Source organism: Pongo pygmaeus, chromosome 23 (genome assembly GCF_028885625.2).
Source record: "Pongo pygmaeus isolate AG05252 chromosome 23, NHGRI_mPonPyg2-v2.0_pri, whole genome shotgun sequence".
In the NCBI taxonomy this organism is placed as follows: domain Eukaryota; kingdom Metazoa; phylum Chordata; class Mammalia; order Primates; family Hominidae; genus Pongo; species Pongo pygmaeus.
In genome coordinates this window covers 59723831-59750478 of record NC_085931.1, presented here as the reverse complement: position 1 = coordinate 59750478, position 26648 = coordinate 59723831, and the positions used below count along the sequence as shown (strand labels likewise).

The window sequence follows — 26648 nt, the reverse complement described above, 5'->3', positions numbered from 1 at the left end:
TGCATGGACGCAGCGGGCTGGGCTTGAAAGGGGGCTACCCTGGGGCCAGGGGCTCCTTTTGCCTGATAGGTTTCTGGGTTTCCCTGCAGGGGAAGGTCAGATAGGTTTCTGGGTTTCCCTGCAGGGGAAGGTCATGGGCTGGGGCCTGCAGCCACCTTCTCCTTTTTCGGAGTTTGGAGATGAAGCAATGCCTGTCTTAGTGTACGCGGGCTGCCAAGACAACAGACCACAGGCTGGGGGCTTAGACACAATGAGTTTATCTCTCCCAGTTCCAGGGACTGGAAAGTCTGAGATCAAGGCATCAGCAGATTTGGTGTCTGGCGGGGGCTTCCTGGTTCACAGACGGTGCCTCCTGGTTGTGTCCTCAAGTGGGGGAAGTGGGGAGGTCTCTCTTCTAAGGACATTAATCCCATTCCTGAGGGCTTCCCTCTCGCCAGCTACTCACCTCCCAAATACCATCACCTCGAGGGTGAGGATTTCAACACATGAATCTGGGGAGGTCGCCAGCACTGGGACCATGGCAATGCCCGTTCAGACAGCTTGGTCCTGCCCTTTCATCTTCATTAATCCACCAGAGCTGATGCTCAGCACCCCCGCAGCAGCCTCCACGAGGAGGGAAGTTAATCCTGGTGCCAGGCAGGCGGTGTCCTCACAAGATCATGGCCTGTGGCCCTGAGTGCTGGGGGACTACAGTTCCCAGTGAAGACGCGGCCCTGAGTGCTGGGGGATTACAGTCCCCAGTGAAGACGTGGCCCTGAGGGCTGGGGAATTACAGTTCCCAGTGAAGACACAGCCCTGAGTGCTGGGTGATTACAGTTCCCAGTGAAGACACAGCCCTGAGAGCTGGGGGATTACAGTTCCCAGTGAAGACGCGGCCCTGAGTGCTGGGGGATTAACGCTCGCTCCCAGTGAAGACGCCACCCTGAGTGCTGGGGGATTACAGTTCCCAGTGAAGACGCGGCCCTGAGTGCTGGGGGATTACAGTTCCCAGTGAAGACGCGGCCCTGAGTGCTGGGGGGTTACAGCTCCCAGTGAAGACGCGGCCCTGAGTGCTGGGGGATTACAGTTCCCAGTGAAGACGCGGCCCTGAGTGCTGGGGGATTAACGTTCGCTCCCAGTGAAGACGCCACCCTGAGTGCTGGGGGATTACCGTTCCCAGTGAAGACGCAGCCCTGAGAGCTGGGGGTTTACCACTCCCGGTGAAGACCCACGCTCATGACAGAAACTCTGCGGCCCTGGTGGCCAGAAGCCAGTTATTTTTGTCAGGGGAGTCAGAATATAAGAGAAATTGAATTAACCAGGCAGGAGTTATAACGCAGTGTGGAGTCTCAAGGACCCTCAAGCTTCCAGCGAAGCCCGTGAGATAAATAAATATCAACAGGGGAGTGCGGCACGGAAGGCGGGAGGGGCACTCACGTGGAAGACGTTCACTTACACGCAATACCCATGTCAGAACCAATAAGACTGCAAATATATCAGGATCACAGTTACGGCTATTTCAGGAAATGGAATTTTATTAGAAGTTTTCCAATCTTTCCTCCCTTCCTCCCGGTCTGCCTCCTGATTCCTGCCCTGAAATATGCTCTGTTCTCCTGGGTGAAAGGGAACAGACAGGTAAATCATCACACTGTTAGGCGGTACCCAAGCCAGGAGCGTGCGGCTCTCAGATGCAGTGCGGGGCTGGCTGGGGAGGGCGGGTGGGCTCCAGGCTTCTCCTGCAGGCCGCTCGGATGGGCAGACCTCGTCCCTGCTGCCCTGTGCTGCCCCTGGAAAAGCTCCACGCAGAAATGGGCCTGCTGCATGCTGGGAGGGGTGAGGGCCAGGGGTGCTACCTCTCCAAGTAGGGATCTCACCTGACTTGCCCTCCTCCCCCTCAATATCAGGCTGTCCCTATTTGGCCTTCCCCAGACAGGACCGGGTGACATTTCTCTGGAAATCACCTATGCAGCTGGGGTGCTTGGGTGACTCTCTGGACGCCCACTCCCTCGGTCCCTCCTCCTCCCTCCAACCACTCAGCACCATGGGGGTGAGGGAGGCTGACAGTCGGCCACCCTCCACCTCCTGGGTTCCAGATGGAATGCTCCCCACAGCCCACACAGCAGACATGCGGTGCCCGTGTCTCCCAGTAGGCTGGAGAGAGGCCTGCTAATGTCACCATCCTCAGGAGCTGGGGCATGTGAAACCCGCTCCGACAAGGGGTTTCAGGGCAGTGGAACTAGCTGGTGTGACGTTGTCATGGGTATTCCTGGCACTGCATATTTACCAAAGGCCATGACGTGTCCACACCAAGAGGGAATGGCAGTGTACACTGTGGATGCTGGCTGGTCACGGGCCTCAGGATTGCCTGTTCACTCAGCATCACCAGGTCACAGGCCTCCGTACTGGCCGGTCATGGGCCTCAGTATTGCCTGGTCACAGGTCTCTCTCAGGATTGGCTGGTCGCGGACCTCAGGATTGCCTGGTCACGGGCCTCAGTATCGCCTGGTCATGGGCCTCAGTATTGCCTGGTCACAGGTCTCTCTCAGGATTGCCTGGTCGCGGGCCTCAGTATTGGCTGGTCGCAGGCCTCAGTATCGCCTGGTCGTGGGCCTCAGTATCACCTGGTCATGGGCCTCAGTATTGCCTGGTCACAGGTCTCTCTCAGGATTGCCTGGTCGCGGGCCTCAGTATTGGCTGGTCGCAGGCCTCAGTATCGCCTGGTCGCGGGCCTCAGTATCGCCTGGTCACGGGTCTCAGTGTTGCTTGGTCACGGGCCTCAGTATTGGCTCACCAATTGTAACCAGTGGCCCTCGCCAATGAGAGAGTCCAGTAATGGTGCCCCGTGGTGGGAGGGAGCTGTGGACACCCTCTGCTTCCTGCTCTCTTTCTGTAAACCTAAACCTTCTCTAAAAAAAGTAAAGTGTATGAACTTAAGAAGTAACACACAAAAACACCTCCATGGCCATCAGACACTGTAGAACAAGCCCTGTGGCCCATTTCTTGGCTGGGATAATAGCTGGCATTTCCCCTCTGAGTGCAGAGGGGAAGATGTGGCCCCAGAACTCTTCCTGGCTGCGATCACATTTGAACCTCCCCGACCATCTGCAGGGTCAGCTCAGCAGCAGCTCAGCTCCCCTCTGGGGACCCAGGGCACACAGTGGCCTCTGCAGGGCCCCTCTTCTGCCAGTCAGGCCATTAGAAAGACCACCAGGCTGGGGACCTCTCCGAGTCCCCACCCTCCTGGAGCCAGGCCAGGCCCCTTGTTCCCATGGGAAGGGGTAGGCGGCCAGGGCTAGGCTGGATGCAGAGTGGGGGCAATGGGGGCAGGTGGGGAGCAGCTATCTACCTCCCCACTGCGAATCCCACCCTGCGATGTTCAAGCAGGCGGCCCAGGGAAAAGGAAAACAGAGAGGGCCCTGGTTCGTTAACATTCTCGGGAGGGCGCCTGCCGCTAGATAGGAATCTGTGTGTGATCTCAGCTCCGGCTTTCAGCGGATGAGACATAAAAGATGATTAGCTAATTAGATATAATATATTCAGGGATGAGACCCAGTCTTCCATTCTGTCTCTGTAAAGTATTTCAGAACTTTACATAAAACCATTATGAGTGAAAGGCTAGAACTTTTCAATAAATGATGTTGGATCCGTCGGGTCTCCATGTGCAGAGAAAAAAAATGAGCCTTGAGATCCAGCTCATACCACATGGAACATTAATCAGAAACGCCTGGTAGACCTAACTGTGTGATGTAAGGCTGGAAAGCTGGCACAAGAACGCAAGAGAACGTCCCACGGCTTTGGGGTAAGATAACGTTTCCCACACAGAACACAAAACACACGACCTGGAAGGAAAAAGATGAATGAATTCGACTTAGCTAAAATTAAGAATTTCTGCTCATCAAAATGTACCAATAAGCAAATAAAAAGGCCAACCACAGAATAAACACAGGCTTGAATGGAGCATATAGGAAGAGCTCCTGCAAATTATTTAACAAAAGGACCAGCAACTCAATAAACATGAGTGGACGACGCAAATGAACACTTCACCAAAAGCAGCTATTGGGCCACTCCAGACGGCTGTAGAGTCACGTCCAGGATCTTGACGCAGCAGAAAAAAACCAAGTCCACGAAACACCGTAGGCTCAGCAAAATGGCTGAAATTAAACACACTGACCATCGCCGGTGCTGGAGGGACCATGGCGCACACAGAATATTCATGGACTGCTGACGGCATGTGACACGATACAATCGCTTTGAGAAACGCTCTGCAGGGCCTACCGTGGCTAGGTCACAGCCCTGCCACTCCAAGGCGAATGCCGGAGATAAGTCAATGGACACAGCCACCCGAAGATGTGCACCAAGTATGTTCACAGCAGCGTCACTCAGAATGACTAAAAATTCAAAAGAGCCTGCAAGTCTACCGTCCTTGGCACAGACAGACAGATGGCGGTACAGGGACATTTTACACAGCAATGAGAGTATCAGACTGTCACCACACATGACAGCACGGGCGGCTCTCACAGACGTAACGAGGGAAAGGATCCAAGTCCAAAAATGAGGCCTACTCCCTGCTTCCATTGATGGGAGGTTCTGAAACAGGCAAACCTGCAGTGACAGAAGTTAGGGCTCTGGTGAGCCAAGGGGAGGAGTGAGATCGGGCCAGGCCAGAGGCCTCAAGGTTTGCACTTACAATTTCCAATTTGCCTGTATAGATGTGTCAATGAAATATTTTTTTAAGTTACGTTTTAAAAAAGAATAGTCACCTATTTTGGACTTCTAAGTCCAATGTAAGATCAAGCAATCTCTTCAGAATACGTCTACACGCATATTTGGTAAACCAATAGAATTGTACAGACGTCGTTTCATAATGGTCATCAAAGATGGCCTGATGGTGAGGGGAGATCATTTCACGAGACACGACTACATTTACTGAACCAAGGTCTGGGTGGGGGACTTTCCTTACATCATTCAGGCATCAGAGGCAACATTCAAAGGAGATGCAGCAGCCCCCCATTATTCACAAGTGATACACCCCCAGACCACCAGTGGCTGGCTGGAATGGCAGAGAGTACCAAATCCAGCTGCCGTCAATCAAAATCCATTTCTGTTCATGTATTCCATCCACAAACTGAACGCCTTTTCCATCTTAACTAAGCACTTTTTATGCACCGTAGCCATAACTTTTGCAGTCTGGGGTGCAACAGCAAAGCCAGCATGAGTGTCTGTTTCCTTCATGGATAGAAGACTTTTTACTGTAGATCTTAGCAACCTCAGCATGTGATTTTTTTTTTCTTTCCTTATGAAGTTGAGGATTCTCATCTTTTCACTTAAAGGAAGCACTTCACGGCTTCCTTCTGGCATATCTGAATTGCCAGCATCACCCCTGCTCTTGCACTTTGGGGCCATTATTAAGAAAAATAAGGGTGCCCTGAACACAAGTACTATGATGCCACGACAGTCAGTCTGATAACCAAGATGGCTACTTAGTGACTAACAGGCAGGTGACTTGGACAGTGTGGATATGCTGGGAAAAGGGAGGGTTCATGGACTAGATGGGATAAAGTGGAATGGCGCAAAATTTTTATCATGCTATTCAGAATGACGTGCAATTTAAAACTTATGAATTACTTATTTCTGGAAATTTCTATTTAATATTTTTGGACTACCTTTGACCACGGGTAACTGAAACCACAGAAAGCAATGCTGTGTGCTTACCTCTGAACAAGTATGCCTGCAATTTTAGTTTGCTGCCACCAGGTGGTGATAGAGACCAAGTCGGCTGGGTAAAATCATGCTTGCAAAGGCCCTAAGTCACTGTGTGCCGGCTGCTGCACTTTGCCCTTTGTCTACAGTTGCGTCTCCCCTCATCACCAGTGGGAAGGTGACTGGTCCAAGGTGACTTGGGCAGTGAGGCACAGGACCTACAAAGATGCAGGCCACTTAACCCCAATGTGGCCCCTCAGCCCACTCTAGTGCCCCCAACTGCAGGGTCTGGCTTGACCTTGAGAAGCAGCACCCTGTTGACATGTCCATAACTCAGAATAGAAATATCCTTCCCTTCCCAATGATAAATGAAACCTTTGTTAAGTCACCTGGCTCTAAAATGAGCCAGAGACACTTAAAAATGACAAAAAGTTAAAGCCAAAGCAAACCGCAGCTAAGGCACCCACAGGGGCCCAGCACCCTGCTCATCCAGCCGCCCTGCGTCCCAGAGCATCCCAAGCATCCCCACGTCCCTCCCACAGCTCCTGCTCCCACCAGTCAGGCTCTGCTCCTGTGGGAGGCATGAGCTGCCAGATCTGCCCGGCGGTCTGAATAATTAAAGGAGACCTTTATTCACCTCTCGGGCTCCCTGCGTGGGAGGTCTGCTTCCTTCCACAGGCAACCACATAGGGAGGGCAAGGATGGGGGCAGGCCACCATTGCAGCTGTGACAGCGGGCAGGCCAGGATGGCCCCTCTGTGTGTTAGTGGGTGCCCATTGCCTAGGGCCCTGTGTCCTCAACTGCCGCCTCAGTTCCCCTGGTGACCTCAACACTCCCACACCCATGCAGGCTTGCCAGTCTGACCTGCTCCCAGCCTGTGTCTCTCACTCCGTGCCTGCTGGACACCTGCTCCGGTGAGCTCGCACCAGCCGGGGGGCAGAACAGATGCTCCACGTGTGCCTGGGGCCTCCTGGGGTGGACACAGAGCATCGCTGCACATACACCCAGGCCTGGGTTCAGCTCTGCCCTCCACACGGTCTCACACCTCTACTGGAGCCCCACTGCCTGGGCCCCTGAATCACCCCCATCACACACTTGCCCACACGACCACGGTCACTGCCACTTTCTGCCCAGCCTGACCTCTGCAGACTCCTTTTGCTGCCCTGAACTTATGGTCCAGAAAGCAGCGGACAGATTTTTGTAGAAGGCCATCGGAGTGGTCCGTCACCCTCTTGGCACCCCCGAGGCTCCCGGCAGGTTTGAATCAGCCATGTCCTCTGGCCTGCAGAGCCCCTGCCCAGGGACCAGCCCTGACTCCCTGCACCACGCCAACCTCCAAGCCTTGTGCTCCCGCCACGTTCCTGCGAGCTCCTCCCGCTGTCCCCACAGGCACCAGGCACATCCTCATCACCCAGGCCGAGCCCCAGCCCCACGTCCACCTGGAGCTGGCTTCCAGGTATTCACAAGGCCAGAGCCTTCTGGATTTGCGGGTATCAGCCACAACACCAGCTTCCCAAAGTGGGCACCCCAATGAGCCCCCAGTCACCATCTCCCCTGCAGATGTCTCTGCAGGCTCCCAGGCCCCCAGTTCATTTCTGCAGACTTGTGTATTTGTCTTTTATTGGCCTTTTCCATCCCACTGTGTCTCCAGAGCCCAGAGGCTCCCAGAGCATTACCCAAAAGGATGTGCAGGGAGGAGGACGCTGTCTAGGAGGGTGGGGGAACGAACCCCCGGCAGCTCCTCCAAATCTGGCACCCACTGCCACACGCTGCCCCCTCTGTTCCCTGCTGCACTGTCCCCACAGGGCGGGACCAGGCCTGGGCACTGATCAGTGTCCAGCAGGCTCTGAACCCAGGGAGATGAGCAGAATGTCTGACTACTGACCGGAAACACGCCATAAGGTGTCTTTGGAAGGACGCAGACGAACTCTTGGGGCACCGGCTGATCATGCATGTTCAGGAGGAAAGAGCATCCAGTTTCACCTCATCAGGGCAAGTTATGCAGCTGGGGTTTCAGGCCTGCACACCATTCAGCCCAGCCTTCTTCTGTAAATGTGGGAAGGGCACTAGGAGAGAGGGCTGGGGCAAGGTTCCAGCAGGCAAGAGGTACCCGAGGAGGCTCGGGGCCGAGGGTGGGGCATGGGGAATGTCCCTCTCTGCACTCTGGTGGGACACTGTGCCAGGTGGCCGCAGACCCTGACCGTAGGGCCAGGAGTACGCCAGTGACCCCAGTCGCAGTGTGGACTACACAGGGGTCCAGACGATTTGGACACACACCCCGTACATGCTCTCATGATTTGCTCAGCAAACCTTTCTTCCTGCAAAGGTCACCTGGGGCCTAGAGACCCCACATTGTCCTGGGCTCCATAATAGTGGAGCTGGAATGAATGAGCTCTGACTGTATTCACTGTGCCTACTCCTGCGTCAGATTTTCCCCTGAAGAGACACGCCCCCTAACTCTGAGATTCCAGCAGCCAGCCCTGGGTTTCTGAGACTGTAAGAGCAGCTGTGTGCACAGATCGGGGTGCTCCCAGGGCCAGGAGCTCTAAGAGTGTCTGCTCCCTTCACCTCCTGACCCCCAAAACCCACCCAGAAGGTGAGCAGCCTTCTCACTTCCGCTGACAGAAGACAGACCCCGGCCTGGGAGAGGGCCAAGCGCTGTGTCGTTGCACAGCTGGTGAGGTGCAGAGCCACAGCGGAGCCCAGTGGGGCGAGCCCAGCACACCCTCTGCAGCTTCAGTCATTTGTCTCCACAAGGCGCTAAGATGAATTCGCCTGGGACATGCAGCTGTTCTCCTGAAAACACGAACATCAGCTCGAACACCACAGCATTTTGCGGCTAAGGGGGCTGCCGGGCATTTTATTGGCTGGAAAGAATTGTCTCTAGGGGAAAATTCTGTGTAAAGAGTTTTTAAGTTCATTCTTAACAACCTGTCCAAGATTCCTAGAAGGGTCTGGACCTCTTGATGGCAACACAGCCCCATAAAAAAATGAAATAAAGAAAACGTTTACACCACAAACATACTCAAGATGTGCTCAAGCGCCACTTCTGCTCCAGAGTCCAAGCCACATCCAGCCACCATCAGCAAACAGCAACTGTGCTCAAGCGCCACTTCTGCTCCAAAGAGTCCAGGCCACATCCAGCCACTGTCAGCAAAGAGCAACTGTGCTCAAGCGCCACTTCTGCTCCAAAGAGTCCAGGCCACATCCAGCCACTGTCAGCAAACAGCAACTGTGCTCAAGCGCCACTTCTGCTCCAGAGTCCAAGCCACATCCAACCACCGTCAGCAAACAGCAACTGTGCTCAAGCGCCACTTCTGCTCCAGAGTCCAGGCCACATCCAACCACTGTCGGGAAACAGCAACTGTGCTCAAGCGCCACTTCTGCTCCAGAGTCCAAGCCACATCCAACCACTGTCAGCAAACAGCAACTGTGCTCAAGCGCCACTTCTGCTCCAGAGTCCAGGCCTCATCCAACCACTGTCAGCAAACAACAACTTCCTTGCCAGGCACTGGGAGATGGGACAGTGAGGGCACAGCGTGTCCGAAGACAACGAGTTTAGAGGACTCGCAATATGGGAGCCTGGGTTTTTTTTGGGGGGACAGCCCTTGAGAGAATGCCCAGCCCCCTAGAAGGGTGAACTGGAGTCTGGGAACCTGAAGATGACTCGGCATCCAGACGGGCCCCAAACATGGCCCAGAGCTGCCCCCGCCCCACACCCAGAGCAGGGGAGAAACGGGGAGGCAATGTCACTCACCCCCCACATCACATGATCAAAGCATCTCCAAGATCAAAATAAAATTTTCTTTCAAAATGTCCCTGGCTTTTTCATCATGTTATTTAATTTAGTTTGAAATCTCAAATCACATCAAAGACAGCACGGGGACTGTATGTTCATCAAAGCAGGGCCTGCACTAAGGAAGGTGGAGGGCGCCAGCTGTGGGGCTGCTGGTCCTTGGTCCCTGTGCACAGCCAAGCCCCACCACAAAGGACAGGGACGGAGGCCTTCCCAGCACCGGGCCCGGCCGCCACCCCCAGCACAGCTCAGAGAGGACAGCAGCTGGGTCCCTCATCAAACCAGGACAGGGCGAGAAGAACACGTGGGTGACGACAGGGAGAAAAGCAGAAGATGGGCAAAGAATGCCCCACCCCAGCTTGGCCACCGCCTCCTCCCGGAAGGGCTCCCTGACTTGGAGCCTCCTCTGCCCACACCCACCGTCCAGCCCAGCTGCTGTGGTGGTGCCTGAGTCCCTCTGCACCACTGAATCTGGGTTCCCCTGAAAAGGTGGAATCTCGATCCCCTGAGGAGAATGTGACCATGAGGTCCAGCCTCTGCCTCCTGGCTGGTCTGTGGACGGTGGGCTGGGCTGTGAATGTCTCCCTCCCTCCATAAGACGGTCCCCATAGACCTCCTGGCTCCATGGCCAGACCACGGTGGCTGAAGCAAAATTCTCCACTTGCTCAAAGCCCAGCGAGCAACAAGGCTGCGGCTATGATTCTGGGTCCCTCTGTGTGTGGACGAGGGCTCAGAGTGAGGCAGGGTCTCTGCCTGTGTCCCGCCTCTGCAGCCAACAGGCCAGGAAGAATGCTGGATCCTCCACCGCGGGGTCCAGAAGGCACTGTGCCCTCAGCAGGGCTCTCGGAGACTTGCTGCCCAGAGACTGTCAGGGTCCCTGGGTATGCTGCCCGGTAATCGCACCTGCTCCTGACAATGACAGGCACAGGCGTCACCACTTCTAGGACGCCCTCTTTGGACGCTGCAGTCTGAGGCCATGGTTCCTTCCTCTAGGCTCTTGTCACTGTTCCCTCCACACCCCTCAGCACAGGGCACTGTCCATTTGAACCCTTATTCCATGACTCCCTGGGAGCCCAAGAGGCCACACTGTGGCCACAGGCCTGGTCCTTTCTCTCTCTGCACGTCGACGCCCTAGGTCTGGGCCAGCAGGGGCATTTCCAGGTGAGAACAGAGACGTTCTCTGCAGCACTGAAGCCCCAGTGTCCCCACTTTCCAGCTGTGGGCTTGGGGCCAGCTCCACCCTTTGTGGGGCTCAGCTTCCCTGCTTTTAACAGGTGACAGCAGTACTGCCCTGGGTGGGTGTTTGTACAATGAACGGGGTGATCCATATAACCTTCAGGAAGAAGCTGGGACAGGCCACCCCTGAACCTGCCGGCCGCATCAACTGTCACGGTGCTCCGTCACTCACGCAAGACGCAGCGTGGCTTTCAGGATGCTGAAAAATAACCCATATTTAGACTCCACCCGGAGAGGCAGGGAGCTGCGGAACTGAGCACATCCATCTGGCATCTGCCATGGACAAGCAACGCTGCAGGCTCGGGACAAGGGACCTGCCTCTGTCCTCCTCAGAAGAGCCCCGGAATCCCCAGATGGGCCATAACAGGAACGCAGCAGTCATAAGACCTCGCTGCTCCACCACCCACCCCGCCCTCAGGAGTGTTTGTGGGGCTGAGTTTCGGAGGTGGAAGTGGACAGGAGCAACTCAAGGTCCTCTGGTATCAGGCAGACCCCATGCACCCTTCCCTGAAATGTCACGAGTGTCCCTGCTAATGGCCGCAATCAGGGCCTGCGCCAGCACCACATGCTGGGCCCCCTCAGCTCTTGGCTTCCTGGAGAGAATTTCCTTAAAGATTTTTCAAAGATATTTCTTCTTGTAGACGCTGATTATTCTCAGATGCTGATTAACATGTGTAAGATGAGGCAAGCGGCATTATTAGCAGGGTGTAGTGGACACTTTAAACACCATCAAGAACCTGGAAGGCATCACTCAGATTCAAGAGCAGCGGCGTCCCCCATCCTTCCCTCTCTGCCCCCAGCTCAGGCCTGCTGGTTCACTGGCTTTGTTCATCATCGGGTCTCCCTGAAAACCTGCTCCAACCAGGCATTAGGAGGCATCAGGATCCACTGACAAACATTCACAGAGCGCCTTTACATACTCAGGGCACAGGTTGGTGCTGGAGATGCAGGCATGGATGGCACCATCCCCATCATGGTGGTGCGGCAGGAGAGACACGTGCCTCAGGGATGAGGGGTACTGTGGGACTGCACGAAACCCACACAAAGTGACATCTATGTCTGTATCCATAGATCTGTAGTTTTCTTGTGATGTTTGATACTTTGGTATTAGGGCAATACCAACCTCATAGAGTGAATTAAGAAGTGGTCCCTATTCTTCTATTTTTTGGAAGAGCTTTAGAAGATCCAGTGTTAATTTTTCTTTAAGTGTTTGGACCAATTCACCAGTGAAGCCATCTGGTCCTGGGCTTTTCTTGTCCGGAAGTTTTGATTACTCATTCCGTGTTTTTACTTAACATAGGTCTATTCAAACTTTTTGTTTCCTCTAGAGTTAGTTCTGGAAGTTTGTGTCTTTCTAGGAATGCATTCATTTCATCTAAACTATCTAAAGTATTGGCATACAATTGTTCATAGTATCCCTTTAACCTTTTTATTTCCATATGGTGGGTACTAACGTCCCCTTTTATTTATGATGTGGCAATTTAAGCCTTCTTTCACTTTCTTTCTTCTCTATCCCTCTCCACTCCCTCACATCAGCCTAGCTAGAGAATAGCCAATTTCATTTATCTTTGAAAGAACTAACCTGCTGGGTGGGCAGTGGCTCACACCTGTAATCCCAGAACTTTGGGAGGCCAAGGCAGGCAGATGACTTGAGGCCATGAGTTTGAGACCAGACTCGCCAACACAGTGAAACCCCATCTCTACTAAAAATAGAAAAAAAAATTAGCTGGGCGTGGCAGTGCAAACCTGTAATCCCAGCTACTTGGGAGGCTGAGGCAAAAGAATTGCTTGAACCCGGGAGGGCAGAGGTTGCAGAGAGCTGAGATCACACCACTGCACTCTAGCTTGGGCAACAGAGTGAGACTCCATCTCAAAAAAAAAAAAAAAAAAAACTTTTGGTTTAGATAATTTTCATTATTTTTCTATATTCTACTTTATCTATTCCCATTTTAATCTTTATTACTCTCTTTCTTCCACTTGATGTAGATATTGTTTACTCTTCTTTTTTTAGTGTGTTCACATGGATACTTTTGGTTTCAGTATAATTTATCTACAGGTCAGTTTATATAATTTTGTTGTTTTTCTTTTTTTTTGAGAAGGAGTCTTGCTCCGTCACCAGGCTGGAGTTCAGTGACGTGATCTCGGCTCACTGCAACCTCCGCCTCCTGGGTTCAAGCAATTCTCCTGCCTCAGCCTCCCAAGTAGCTAAGACTACAGGTGCGTGCCACCACAGCCGGCTCATTTTTTGTATTTTTTAGTAGAGACGGGGTTTTACCATGTTGGCCAGGATGGTAATTTCATTTTTAATAATGGCAGTATTACAAGTCAACTCACACATTTCCTGAAAATTTAACCCATGGTTCTCACAATCTGGTGCAAGCCAGTTCCAGTATACCACAAGGGTGGTTCTAGCAGACTCTAGAGAGCAAGTAACACCCTGAAGAAGAATCGGTATCAGCCGGGCACGGTGGCTCACGCCTGTAATCCCAGCACTTTGGGAGACTGAGGCAGGTGGATCAGGAGGTCAGGAGTTCAAGACCAGCCTGGCCAACATGATGAAACCCCGTCTCTACTAAAAATAAAAAAAAAAATTAGCCGGGCGTGGTGGCAGGCGCCTGTAATCCCTGCTACTCGGGAGGCTGAGGCAGAGAATTGCTTGAACCTGGGAGGCGGAGGTTGCAGTGAGCTGAGATCATGCCACTGTACTCCAGCCTGGGTAACAAAGCGAGACTCCTTCTCAAAAAAAAAGAATCAGTGTTTGGCTTCAGGAAGCCAGACAGGGCTGTGCCTTCAACCACACTGTTCCTCCTCTGCTTCTCTGCCCACAGCTCAGAGCGCTCAGGGGACCTGCTTGAGGCCACAGCTGCGTTAAGAACATACACATATTTCTAAATTGCTGTGGTCTAAAAGTGTTCCCTAAATTCACGTGTTGGAAACTTAACCCCCAGTGCAGCAGTGTTGGGAGACGGGCACTTTGACTGATGTTCAGGTCATGAAAGCTCCACCACCCTGGAGAGATAATGCTGTAAAAGGACCTGACTTCAGGAGCTTGGCCCTCTCTGCCCTTCCACCTTCCACCACATGAGGATGGAGCGTTCTGCCTCTCTGGAGAACGCAGCCCTCACCACACAACCGAACATGCTGGTGCCTTGATTTTGGACTTCCCAGCCCCCAGAACAGTGTAAAATAAATTTCTTTTCTTTATAAATTACCCGTCTCATCATCACAAAATGGACCAAGACAGAAATATCCACGTACTTACATTCACTTTTCTCATGACTGAAGCACACAAAAGCTTTTCCCGCAGAAGAGTGAGGGCTGCTGTCCACTCTGCATCCTGCCAGCCCCTTCAGACACGGTTTGCTCCAGGAGCAGCCGGGGGGTCTGGGTAGGGCTGGATGTGGAGTGGACCCTCACTCATGCCTGCTGCTGAAGGACCCTGGGGCATCCTGGGTGACAACCATGCCCAGTACACAATGACAGATGGATGTGGCCTCCCCTCTAAACGCAGTGCCCATTTCCTCCAGGAAGCCTTCCTGGATTGCCACACTGATGCATCCAGCTACTACCAGATCCACCATACTCTGCCTGGCTCAGCGCTGGGCCCGCAGACCCCATAGGCCTAGGCTGCCCCACCACGGCCCCTCCTCCCAGCCCTCAGTGCTCCTGAAATGGCTGTGGGGATAAGGAGAGTGCTCCCTGCTTGCCCCTGCTCTCCCCACATCTGTCCCAGCTTCCATCAGAGCGCTTCTGCCTGGGAGGCTGCAGAGTGGGTGCTGGATCAAGGTCAAATTCACACAGGAGCTCCTCCCAGCCTTCTCCTTCCTTTTCCTCCATGCCAGACAGTTATTAGTCATTTGAGTCATTTGGCTCAAAAATGATAGAATTCGAAAAAAAATTAAAACCCCACCCAAGTTTGTTGGGAGTGATTAGAATGGGAAAGTCCGTGCCAGGCCTGCGCTTGGCAGAGAGGCCCAACAGGGACGAAGGATGGGACGTGCTTGGGCGGCACAGCCTGGGGTCCCACTGCCCAGGACCCTGCAGCTCTCTGTCCCCGAATCACATGGAGTGGGGGCCTCGTGGAGCAGGCACGAGCTGTCCCCATCCTCATGGGAAGGAGTGATGCTGGGTTCAGGGCAGGGGCACGAGTGGAGCAGGCATGCTCCTTCCAAACCCTGTAGGCCTGTGGACGATGCATCCCACATGCAGGCTTCAAGAGCTCGAGGGGGTCAGGACACCAGCGCCCCAGCCCCGGGGGAGGGTGGTGGTCTGCCCAGGGTCAGGCCCAGCCCAGGTGTCTGGCCTCCTCCTCCTCTTGTCTCCCCTGGTTGGCAACACAGTGGCCCTGTGTCCACAGCCCTGGGAAAGAGCCTCCCTTATGAAAGGGTGGGAGCAGAGCCAGGAGACCGCCCCCTCCCCTCCAGAGCCACGGCCCCCACGTGATGGGACACGGACCTTCCCTCGAGAGCTGCTGCGAAGACGTGACGGGACACAGAGAGGCTCGGGCACCCATGTTTGCTCAGCCATCTCCCAGTGTGCTCCCACCCTGAGACTCCCCACAGCACCTCAAAAATCAGCAACTTATCTACCAACCCTGGCTGTCATCTGGTGACGCTCACGTAGTGCCCGTGAATGCTGGGGTCTCCTCTCCTTCACCCCGAGCCATGCTCCCTGGAGCTGGGAGTGGGGGCACTTCACAGAGGGGAGCACTCGAGGGAGTTCACGTTCTGAGCAGCAGAAGACCCTGGCTCCAACCGTCTCATCTCTCTACAGAGGCGTCAGAGGGCCATGCAGCTACTGTGTGGTTTTCCAACAATTAAACGCACCAAGATCTGGAAGGAACTGCTGGGTAACTTGCTGGAGAAGGACTGGCTTGCTCCCTTCTGGTAAAACTGGACTCTGATGAAGCAAATTGCGTGGCCTTTAGCACAGCTGCCATTGTACCCTCAGGCCACAGCCATGGGGTCGGGCCGGGCAGTCAGCTCCTCCCTGAAAGAACTCCACCACGGTGGCCCTGCAGGGCCTGGGCTGGCCAGGGCACTGTGAGTTGTGGCTCCAACAGCAGACACATCTGCCCTGCCCTGCCCATCTGCTGGGCCTGATGTGGCTGCATCCTCTGGACTGAAGCAATTCACATCCACGTCCTAGGGAACCGGGGGCAGGGTCTCTTCCCACCATCTTCCTCATAAACCAATCGTGCTCAGAACTGAGGGACATGGTGCCCGCATCCCAGGGCATCTCCAACCCCATCTGAATCCAAGCAGAATGGAACGGAGGGGTGTGCTGGGGAAGAAAGTGTCGCCAACAGCCCCCAGGCGCCTCTCCGCTTGCCAAGCGTTTATAACACGCCACCCTCTCCCAGCAGTGGTTCCATAACAAAAAGGCCGCGGGTGGCAGCAGTCTGCGCGGAGATGTATGCGTCCTGACAGCCCCACCACGGTTGCGTGATGCAGTGGCTGGCAATGCCTGCCAAGCAGAGGGCCACACCGGCACCCACAGCCTCTGTGCCACAAAGCACGGACCCCAAGCCACGAGGAGTCCAGGGTGGCCAGGACTCACAACCTGGCTGAGGATGCGGCTGCACACCCAGTCGCCCATGGCCTCAGGAAGCCTCCAGAAATGCTGGGATCTCCCTGAGCCCCCAGAAGGAAGCCGACATGTCCATGCCCCTAAGCAGTGGTGAGGGCGCATCCTGAGGCAGGCAGGTACCCAGCTGGTCTCCGTCACGTACTGGAAGGTACCTGGACCATGAGTCCTTTTCTCAGTAAGGTTGTTAGGGGAGTGGGTGCCCAGTAAACAGTCCAGAGCAAAGCCGGGTGCTCCACGTGGGGGTCTGGGCCTCTGAAAAAGCTTCAGATCAGGGCCTCGGTGATTTGGTGAGGGCCCAGACCCCCTCCTGGATGGCGCTGGGTGGCTAGTGCAGGGTGCCAGGCTGCTGAGGGCGGTCAGGGCTCAACGCAGGAAGGGCTGCCCATGAACAGCCAACTGCCAGCAGGCAGTCTCCCGTGAGCTCCGTGGTCAAACGGACGTCCCCATGTTGTATGAACAACTGTGGGGAACCAGGGCCTTCCTTATCCCAACCACCACTTGCCGAGGGGATGAACGGGGCAGGCAGGGCCGGCCACAGCCTCTCCAGCTGCCACCCTGGGGCCAACCCCTGGCCAGGCTGAGCACCGACTGGTAGGTGCAGGTTGACTCGGCCACAGACACCGCATCTTAGGGACCTTGGCGCACTCCCAGCCTCTTGCATACAATAGAGCAGGTGATTCATGTCTCTCCTGGTGGAAAATCCCCCTCACCCTAGTCCCAGCCACAACATGCCTTCAGCTGGCCCTGGGGGCCCCGCTGGCACCTCGAAGTGGAGACGATGCGCTGCGCCCAGCCTCTCGGAACCGAAAGGCTTTTGCTCCTGCTCTCCTGTAATTAAACCCCACATTGCTAGGGCATCATGAGCAGCTACGCATGATGACGGTCACCAACAGGGGAAAGGCAAGAGAAGAAGTGACTTCCCTCCTACCCTGTCTCCTGCAGTCACTGCCAGGGCCCACGGCCCAGGGTCCCATGGCTCTGCCATCAGTGTGGTCCCCATCCCCACAGCAAGGACAGGGACCGTCTCCAGACACCTGTAGGTGGCCGGGGCACCCTCCACCCTCCCGCACCGACCTGCTGCTGGAGGATGAGGACAAGGCTGTGGATGTGGGGTGGAAGGTGACGCTGACCACAGATGCCCCTCGCGGTGCCCCTTCTTCTTCACATCCGGACTCTAAACCACCTGTGAAGCACAGATGCCAAACACCACGGCCTCAGCGTCCACCCAACTAAGGCTGCGCATCTACCGCCAACCATCCACACTGCCTGAGAGTGGGCAAGGCCTCTACTGTCCCACACCTGCCTCAGACTCCCAACCACGGAGAAGCAAAGACTCCAGGCACCACACCTCTGCCCGGAACCCAGCAGTGCCCACCTGCCTGTTTTCTGTCTCTTTTCCCAGCCCAGGACCCAGGTGGCTTGCAAGGCCTCATGCCTGGAGAATATAAGGTTCCACCCAACACCCACCTCCAGGCCCTCCGGCCCTGCCCCTTCCTGGGCACAGCCTCCCCAGACCTGTCAGTCAGCCCGGCTTGTCCTGCACCTCCCAGTGGCCACCATAGCCCTGGCAATGGGTCTGCGCGGTGCCATGACTGCAGCTTACCACCCCCCGAAAGCTCCCAGGGAAAACTGCTCCCACCCATGCCCAAGACTTGAGGCTACCACCCTTCACCTCTCTGGCTCGGCTCTGGGGCAGTTCCGCTCACAAACCACCACCCTCTGCTGCCCCCGCTACTGGGCTGCAGTCTTTGATTTCCTGGGAAAGGAGTTTCAGGAGAACTCAACTTGTGGGAGACAGCACCTCTCTTCATAAAGGAAGACCTTGCTTCAGTGAGGCGGGCTGGCCAGGTACAGCCATCTGCTGCACGCCTGGCAACGGCTGGGTGAGCGCCGGACTCGGACACAGGGTCTCAGTCCTCAGTGCCGTGCTGTGGCGGCTGCGGGACTCGGCACGTGTGTGCTGACGGAAAAGGGAACCTGGCGCATCTGCATAAACAGCTAGAAAGGAGCAGAAGCAGGGCCTGCCCAGCCCTCCAGGGCATCACCCACTCGGGTGCCTGCCTCAGAGGGCAGCCCTGGGGGAGGGGAGGCTCGGTGGCTGATACTGTGTGTAAGGATGGAAAGCGCCACAGTGCCGATACTGTGTGTAAGGATGGAAAGCGCCGCAGTGCTGATACTGTGTGTAAGGATGGAAAGCACTGCAGTGCGTGGCTGGTTTGTGTTTGAATCTGTCACTGATGGTTCCGTGAGTTGGATCTCGCATGCAGGTGCACAGGCTCCCAGCCCTGCCCTGTACAGGCAGGGACGTGGTTCACCCAGAAATGCTTTAGCTCAGAGACAAGGCCGGGGAGGCTGGAGGCTAGAATTCCTCTCTAACCACTGGCCCCCTCCTTTCACAAAGAGAAGCATTGCTGGTGAGCTCCTCTTCATCCCTCAATACCCTATTCAAATGCCCCCTCATGGATGCATCCTTGCTGAGGTCCCAGCAGGAAAAAGTGAGGGCAAGGCTAGAATTCCTCTCTAACCACTGGCCCCCTCCTTTCACAAAGAGAAGCATTGCTGGTGAGCTCCTCTTCATCCCTCAATACCCTATTCAAATGCCCCCTCATGGATGCATCCTTGCTGAGGTCCCAGCAGGAAAAAGTGAGGGCACTCTGGGGCCCCAGTCTGAATTCCTGCACCTGTGGCACTGCATGGCTCTCTGTATTGGGTGTTTTCAGTTGACTTCCCCATTCACCTCCCCTGCTGCCATGGGTATACACCTTCTTTCAACAGATGAGTGAGTCAGCAAATGTATGAATAATTAAGAAGCCAACCAATGAACAAGTGAGCACAGTCAGGCTTGCTCCGGCCTTCCGGGCGCCTGTGGTCATGGAACACGGTAGGGGCAGCAAGTGCCTCCCTGATTTCAACCCTACTCACATTCAATTCCAAACCTGGCCCAACAGAGCACAAGTTTTCTCTTTAGCAAACACAATTCACATGCGAGGAAACTTATTATGCACGCAGAGCAAGAAAATAGAAAAGCAAAAATTAAATTAGATGGCAGCCTGGAAAATGCCCACTGTGCAAAAAGAAGCAAAGCTAACTAAGCTAACTAATTTGTTTGGCCTCCCTTGAAAACAGTATGGTTTTAATTTGGGTCTCTGGGACCCGGCTCCTGAGGCACCAGGAGGATCCTGGTGAGAGGAAAGCGAATGCGGTTTCAGATGAGCAGACCCAGATTCAATTAGTAATCAATTTTGACCCCAACTCTCCCCATAGGCGGGCAGAGGTAATGAGAAGAAAGGACGGCCTGGCTGTGAACTCCTTGGCTGTGCAGGGCACCGCTCTCCCCCTCCCAGTCTTGAGAGGCATCAGTGTCCCCGAGAAGGCGCCCCGGCCACCATGTGTTCCACTGGCTCCAGATACAGGCAGCCAGGAGGGCGGTGGCTGTGGGAGAAGCAGTCCCCTTCCCTGGGAAGAAGGCCGCCATGCCTCTGCCCCAGCTCACCCCGGGATCCGGCTCTGCAGAACCGAGGCCTGAGAGCCACTGAACAGCCCTGAGGCCCTGCGTACCTGGTGTTTAATCAGATGCCTTCTACAGATGCAAATTGATAGATGTTTTTAATAAGGACAAAAACAAGGCTCCAGCGGTCCGCTCCTCCCTGCCCCAGGTCCTCAAAATGCACCAGAAGCCTCTGATGGCTCCCCTCTCCGCCAGCCCACTCCAGCAAGCTCAGCCTCTCACGCCACACTCCCCCTCCCAAGTGCCAAAGAGCTTCCCAGAAACCCTCAGGGCTGGTGGCTGGAGGGCTGGTGGCATACGGCTGCTGGGTCTAGGGAAGATAGCCAGGTGGCTCAGCTGGAAGGCCACCTGGCCCACAGTTCTTCCTGGGTATCCCACCTGAGCAGTGCACGCAACCCCCAGGTGCACAGGGCATCTGCGACCAGGAGAGCTGCACGGACTGAGGCCTGGGCAAGGCATGCTCCCTTCAGCCAAGAGCCCGCGGCCCCTTCCCCTTCTTGCCTTCCTGCAAAGGCCTCAGCGGTTAGAGGTCCAGGTAGTGGGCCCTGGGGCAGACTCACTGCCTGGCCTGTTTCTGCACAGTCTTAGGACACGCTCATCAATAAGACACCCGGAGGGAGCTCAGTGATTCTGTCAGCCCTCATCCTCCTGACCACGCCCTGACTCTGCTGAGAACCCCTAGAGGGGTCTATCTGGCCGAGGATCAAGACCTCGGCCTATTAGAACACCTTTCTCCCGGTGATATCGGCATTCTTTTTTTTTTTTTTTTTTTTTTTTTTGAGATGGAGTCTTGCTCTGTCGACCCGGCTGGAGTGCAGTGGCGTGATCTCGGCTCACTGCAACCTCCGCCTCCCGGGTTCAAGCAATTCTCTGCCTCAGCCTCCCGAGTAGCTGGGATTACAGTTGCACGTCACCACGCCCGGCTAATTTTGTATTTTTAGTAGAGACGGGGTTTCACCATCTTGACCAGGCTGGTCTTGAACTCCTGACCTCGTGATCCACCCATCTCAGCCTCCCATAGTACTGGGATTACAGGCGGGAGCTACTGCGCCTGGCTGATACGGGCATTCTTTTTCCTAGTGCAGCCGCCTCCCTCCGTGGAGTGCTCAGGATGCCTTGGCCCTGTCTCTGTGCGCCCTATTCCTTCTCCATGGACCTTCACCAGCACCCACGCAGCAGCAGGCTCTATCCCTGACCCCGTGTTCTCAATCACAGCACACGGGCAAGGCTGCCCACGTCAGGCTCCCGGGCAGAGGCGGTGGGATCCGAAGTTGGGCATCCGGAACCCCCACAGGGGGAGTGGGGGAGGAAAGGACCCTTGACTAGAGTCAGAAAACCCGGACTCCAAATCCAGCCCTGGGAGGCCTCCCAGGGGCCTGCCCTCCATGGGGTGGGCCAGCTGAGCCTGGGACACATCTCCACAGGTCCCTGCACCACGTCCCTGGAAAGCCAGTGAGCACTGCGCCAGGCCTGAGACGCTCACACCCATGTTTCAGTGCAGGATGCCATGGATATAGCTGCCCGGAAGTCCACCAAGGACTGGAGGGACCACCGGCCAGTGACACCCCTACATATCCTCAGCCCTACTCCACCTGCCCAGCCCCTATCCCTGTCTTCTTCTGGCTTTGCAGGGCCTCTGCCCCTACCAGGCCACAGCTCGAGGGCAACCCCACAGCAGCCCAAGTCTACGCCCGTCACTCAGGGATGCTTGTTTCTCTCCACCCCAAGGAGTGGCGTCAGGAACCCTACACAGGGGACTCCGCATCTCACCCACAGGGGACCCTCCCTCCCTGCACTCTCTCCTGGGCTGTGGTCAAGCTGCTGTGCCTGGAACCAAGGCATCCAATACCCCTGCGTGGGGTCCTTCACCACAAGGCTGCCTGGACTGGCACACGGCTGCTGCTGGCTAGGCCCACAGCAGCCCCCATGTCTGCCCCAGGGAGGGGTCTCCCTACCCACTCTGGTCACAAGGGAGGGGGGCAGCCTGGATTTAATGCCGGCCCTACATGCCCACCTGTGACCTTTGGCTTCCCGGGACACACTGGGCCTTGGAGAGGTCCTGGCTGTGGGGTTCCCAGGTCTCATGCTGTCCCCTGAACTTAGCTGGTCACCAGCTGCCTTAGTCAAGCCCACTCTCTCCCCATGGTCAGGCACAGCAGAGTTCCCTACCAGCGGACAGGCTCCCACCAGACGCCGGGACAGCCCCTCCTGCCCCATGTCACCTCACAGCAGGTGCCCTTTCCAAGTGTTGACTCAGCAACACTCTCATCCCTCAGCCACGGCACAGCTTGTCAGCAGTTTGACTTCTAGGGGCCGGGGGTCACCGCCTGCTGACAGCAGGCGCTCATCTGCATGTGCTCAGAGCCCATGGGGGCCGGAGCTGCAGCCTCCCGAGTCTAGGCATGAGAGTGTCTTGAACTGGCCAGACCCAGAGACAAGGAGCCAGGTCCCACTGGCAGCCTCAGCCAGACCACACGCAGACGATGGAACAGCACCCAGGGGACCTTGCCATCCTGCGGATGACCCCTCTGCTGTCCTTCTCCTCTCCCAGAGGCAACATCAAAGAACCACAGCCTTGGGCCAGAGACCCTCAAACATAGGCAAGTAAGGCAGGGCGCCGGCATCTCCCTCACCACTCCCCCAGGAACTGGAGACTGCACCCCAGCCAGTCCCGAAGCCACAAGCTCACACCATCCATGGGAGCAGCTGTGCCAACGGCTGGGGCCTGACCCGAGGATGCGCTGAGGCCTAGGGGGACCTTCAGGTAAGGGGCCGCGTCAGGGAAGAGGCACACTTGGTGATGCCGCGCTCAGCACCTGGAGGGGTCCCGGGGCCGCGGGTGCTTACCGTCCACACAGGCGGGCCGGGCTCTCGTGGTGCCGGCGATCTGCCCCTTTCTACACGCGCAGCGGGCGGTCTGCCGCGCGATCGTCCTCCGAGGCTGGCTGCTGTCCCGGTCCAAAGTCACAATCTCACAGGTGCCGGCGGCCAGCTGACCTGCGAGAGGAGCAGAAGCGACTGAGCGGCCACACGTTACAGACACCCCACAGCCAGAGCCCACCCAGAGCCCACCCACAGAGGGGCCCCCGGCAGCCAGGCCACAGAGCAGGGAGACCGCTTCACTCAGAGGGAGAGTCCGAAAGCACCTCGAAGACTGCCAGCAAGGAGCGCTCGATGGAAGCCAGAGCTGGGCCAAGTCGGCGACCTCCACCCTGTGCACAGCCTGGAATTCAGGCGGTGCTGCCTTGGCAGACAGGAAATTAAACACAGCCCCATCTTTGTCGCGCCCGGAAATGAAAGGTTCGGATCACAAGGAGGGAGCTGGCTGCCCTGCACACAATCAGGTGCCTGCTAGAGAGAAGCCGGGCTGTACGAAGCACAGTGCTTGGTCTCCATCCCCAAGAGCCAGCACACTGGCCCCAGGGTGTGGCATTTTGGAGCCGGAAAATAGGTCAGACCCCCTCTCAGGCTTGTCAAAAGTTGTGTGGAACCAGCCATGCTGCCAGGGAGGAACTGCCATGCCCGCCTAGGTACAGAGGCACGAACAGGCGGGCACCACTGTGTGCATCGATGCCAAAGGGTTCAGGGTTTCCTCTGCCCTCCCACAGCGCAGTGCACGCCCACACACACATATGTGCATGTACATGTGTGCACACAGGCACACATGGCCGCACACAAGGCACAGATGTGCACACACCACACCCCTGGCAGGTGCACACACCACACCCCTGGAGTGAGCCACAGGCACGCAGGTTTACACGGGTGACACCCAGGTGTGAGCACACTAAGGCCAGGGGGCTCAGGCTCACCAGCAGCATACGAGGACATGCTCCCCAAGGGTGCACGTGTCCATGCAGACATAGGTACACACAAGCTTCATGGATGTGCTACGCAGACACCCACCACCCATGGGTGTTGTGGACAGGCTCCCACAGGAGCACCCTGCATCCCCCATCTCCCTTGTCATACCACCTCTGCTCCCCACGTTACAGATACCCCACAGGGCAGGAGGGAAGCAGGAAGGACCCTGGGGGCAGAGTCAGGCTCTGGGATCACCTGTGGTACAGAGAAGGGACACATTTCTTCCAAAGGTGCCAACATAAATAATTTCCCTGGCTTTCCTTGCTGCCCCCTCCACATCCCCTAAATTCCAAGGAGAAGGCTGTCTCTGCAAGGGGCTGACAGCCCAGGCATCTCTGGTGCGGGAAGGTGAACAGCCAGAAAGTTCTACCCTGCAAATAAACCCATGGAATTTAAGACGCCACTCTGCTGGTAAAACGCGGCATGGCCACCACCAATCACAGCCAAATATTAACACTGACAAATAGAGTGCCCGCGCTCCAGGTGAAGATGAAAACCCAGCGCCCCCAGGGCAGGGTGGAGCTTGTCCCTCAGCCAGTGCTGCCCAAATCCGCCCTGAACGGTGAGTGCCAGGTCCCCTGCCATCCAGCTCCACATGGGCACCTGTTCCTTGGAACCACCTGGATGTCCGCTTACTGGCTGCCTCACTCCTTTATCTGAGTAGGTAATGAGCGCCTGCTGCAAGCCCTCCTCTGTGCAGGGCCCTGGGGCCACGGTGGTTAGAAAAGAATTTGGTGTCCTCCCCAGGGGCCCCTTCCAGCTGGGGGAGATGGCCGCAGCATCAGAGATGCCCGGACTCAGGGCTCCCAGCCTATGGGGATCAGCAGAGAGTCTGGGGGCTGCCTGGGGGACTCAGGACAAAAGGATGGCAGGGAGGTGACTCCGAGGAAAGCTGTGGTGGGTGCATGAGGGATGAAGGGTGGCCATTCCACCCTTGCAGAGAGGAACCTGCAGGCAATGCCTGGGTGCTCCCCAGCAGCCGTTTCTCCAGCCTGGGTGCCCTTCCTTATCCATCCCACTTTTTCTCCTATGATAACCTTAGACGGCTCCTCCTCTGGCACCTGCCTTGTCACCTGTCACCTCTGGGTCCCCCAGCACAGCACCCTGGCCAGGGCAGACATCACATGTGCTGGCAGGGTGCGGCTTGGAGGAACTTGAAGGGGCCGCCCAGCTCTCTCACCCCAACACCCAACACGGCTCAGGCTGTCCTCAACCCTGGGGAGTGCCCGTGTCTGATTGTGACCAGGAGGCACGGGATGACTCTAGTGGGCACCGGACCGGCCTTCCCCAGCCCCTTCTGCCCATGGTGCAGGGCATGGAGCTGTCCAAGGCGGCCCAGGCCTGGCGGCAGAGCTCAGTGCGTAGCGGCCTGCTGAGCCATGGCCGGTGCACGGCTGCAGGGAGGGGGTGGCACGAGTTCACAGGAAGGATGCTGGGGCAGCAGGGGCCTCCCCTGGGACTGTGAACCAATCCCACCACCAAGCCCCTCCCACGATGAGCAAAACCCTCGCCCCCCCGGTCGGGGCCACCCCCCCGAAGGCTGTGGCACGGGAACTTGGACTTGCACTACCGAATTGCACACAGAATTACACACTGCTCCCAGAAAAGGGCGACACCAAATGAGCAAGAGAAGAAGTGGATGAATAAATACCGCGAGGAAAGAGCATCTGGGAGGATGAGGTGCTGCTTCTCTCCGGATAACAGCGGTTACTGTGTCAAAGCCATACTGTGGGGCAACACGCATCTGGGCGGGTCCTGAGCACACGTTCTTACGTTGTGATTTACGCAGAAGGAAAGTCACTATGACCTGAGGATGGTCCCCAGCTGCTGTGTTAAGCTCTGCAGGTTGGCTCTGGGCCACTCCACTATTCCAGGCTGCGTTGCCGCCACCTTGACCCCAGACCCTTCCCTCTGACATCAGCCCCAGCAGAGACTCATGGTGTCCAGGCCACCCCAGGGCCAGCTGCCTCCTTGGGGCAGGGCCCAGCATGGGACAGCTCTGGAGTCATCCACCCACAGCAGCTGGTGCCGTGGGGAGATGGCCACAGCACTGCTGGGGGTACCGCTGAGCCTGGGAAAGCCTGGCTCGCCCTGCCGCTGAGCCTGGTCACTAAGCCGTCAACCACACAGCCCACCCCTCAGGTGCTACCTGACCGGCCAGGGCTTTGGCATGGCCAGCCCCCCGGGCAAGCCGCTGTCCCTCCTAGCTGGCCTCCTCCCCTGTAAGAGACGCAGGTGCCACGCACTGGGCAGGGCCACACCAAAGTGCACTGGAGGGTCTCCAATCCCAGGTCACCCTCACCCAGGCGGCCCCCAAACCAGCCACAGCCAACCGAACACTCTTAGCCCTCAGGTACACAATTAGAACCAAATTCCGTGGATGAGACAGTGCTGAGCACTGAAACAAGGCCACCCCTACACCTCTGCCCTGCGGCCACTGGGAGGCTTCCTAGAGGAGGCATCAGGGCCATGCAGGAGCTTCCTGCGTAACGGATCGCCACAGCGAGCCGCGCACCGGGCAGCCTGAACAGTACACGTTCTTCTCCCACGGTGCTGGAGGCCAGCACCTGAGATCCACAAGATAGCTGGACTGTGGTGCCTCTCAGCCTTTCTGGGCTGTCGCGACCCTCAGCTCAGCCCCAGCAGGTGGATGCCTGGAGCCTGCAGCAGATGCAAAGGCAGGGATGGGCTCTGCCAGGCCAGGGGCTGGCCCAGGACTCACCTCAACCCCAGGGTCCCATTCTCCAAATGAGAACACCCAGCCCAACACCTGAGTGGCCCCAAAACCTCCTTCTGAGCCTACTGACAGGGCCAGGGCAGCCAAGAGCCAGGGTGAGTGGAGCTCTAGAGTGGAGCTCCCTGGCTCTCCCACAGCTGTTCCCCCTCATACCACACAGGACTCACACGCACGTGTGCATGCACACACACCACATACGTGCACACACAGACCAAACACACCCCCATGTGAATGTACATACC

General features: G+C 56.4%; 1 protein-coding gene across 2 annotated transcripts in view; it reads right to left on the bottom strand.

The window, feature by feature from the left end:
* The window catches only part of TAFA5 (TAFA chemokine like family member 5), a 272093-nt gene that overhangs the window by 88562 nt on the left and 156883 nt on the right, over window positions 1-26648 (bottom strand). For both annotated transcript variants that reach the window (XM_054469892.2, XM_054469893.2), the window contains exon 2: window positions 22656-22805. In XM_054469892.2, the coding sequence (XP_054325867.1) occupies window positions 22656-22805 (150 nt within the window). The remainder of the gene's footprint in view (window positions 1-22655; window positions 22806-26648) is intronic.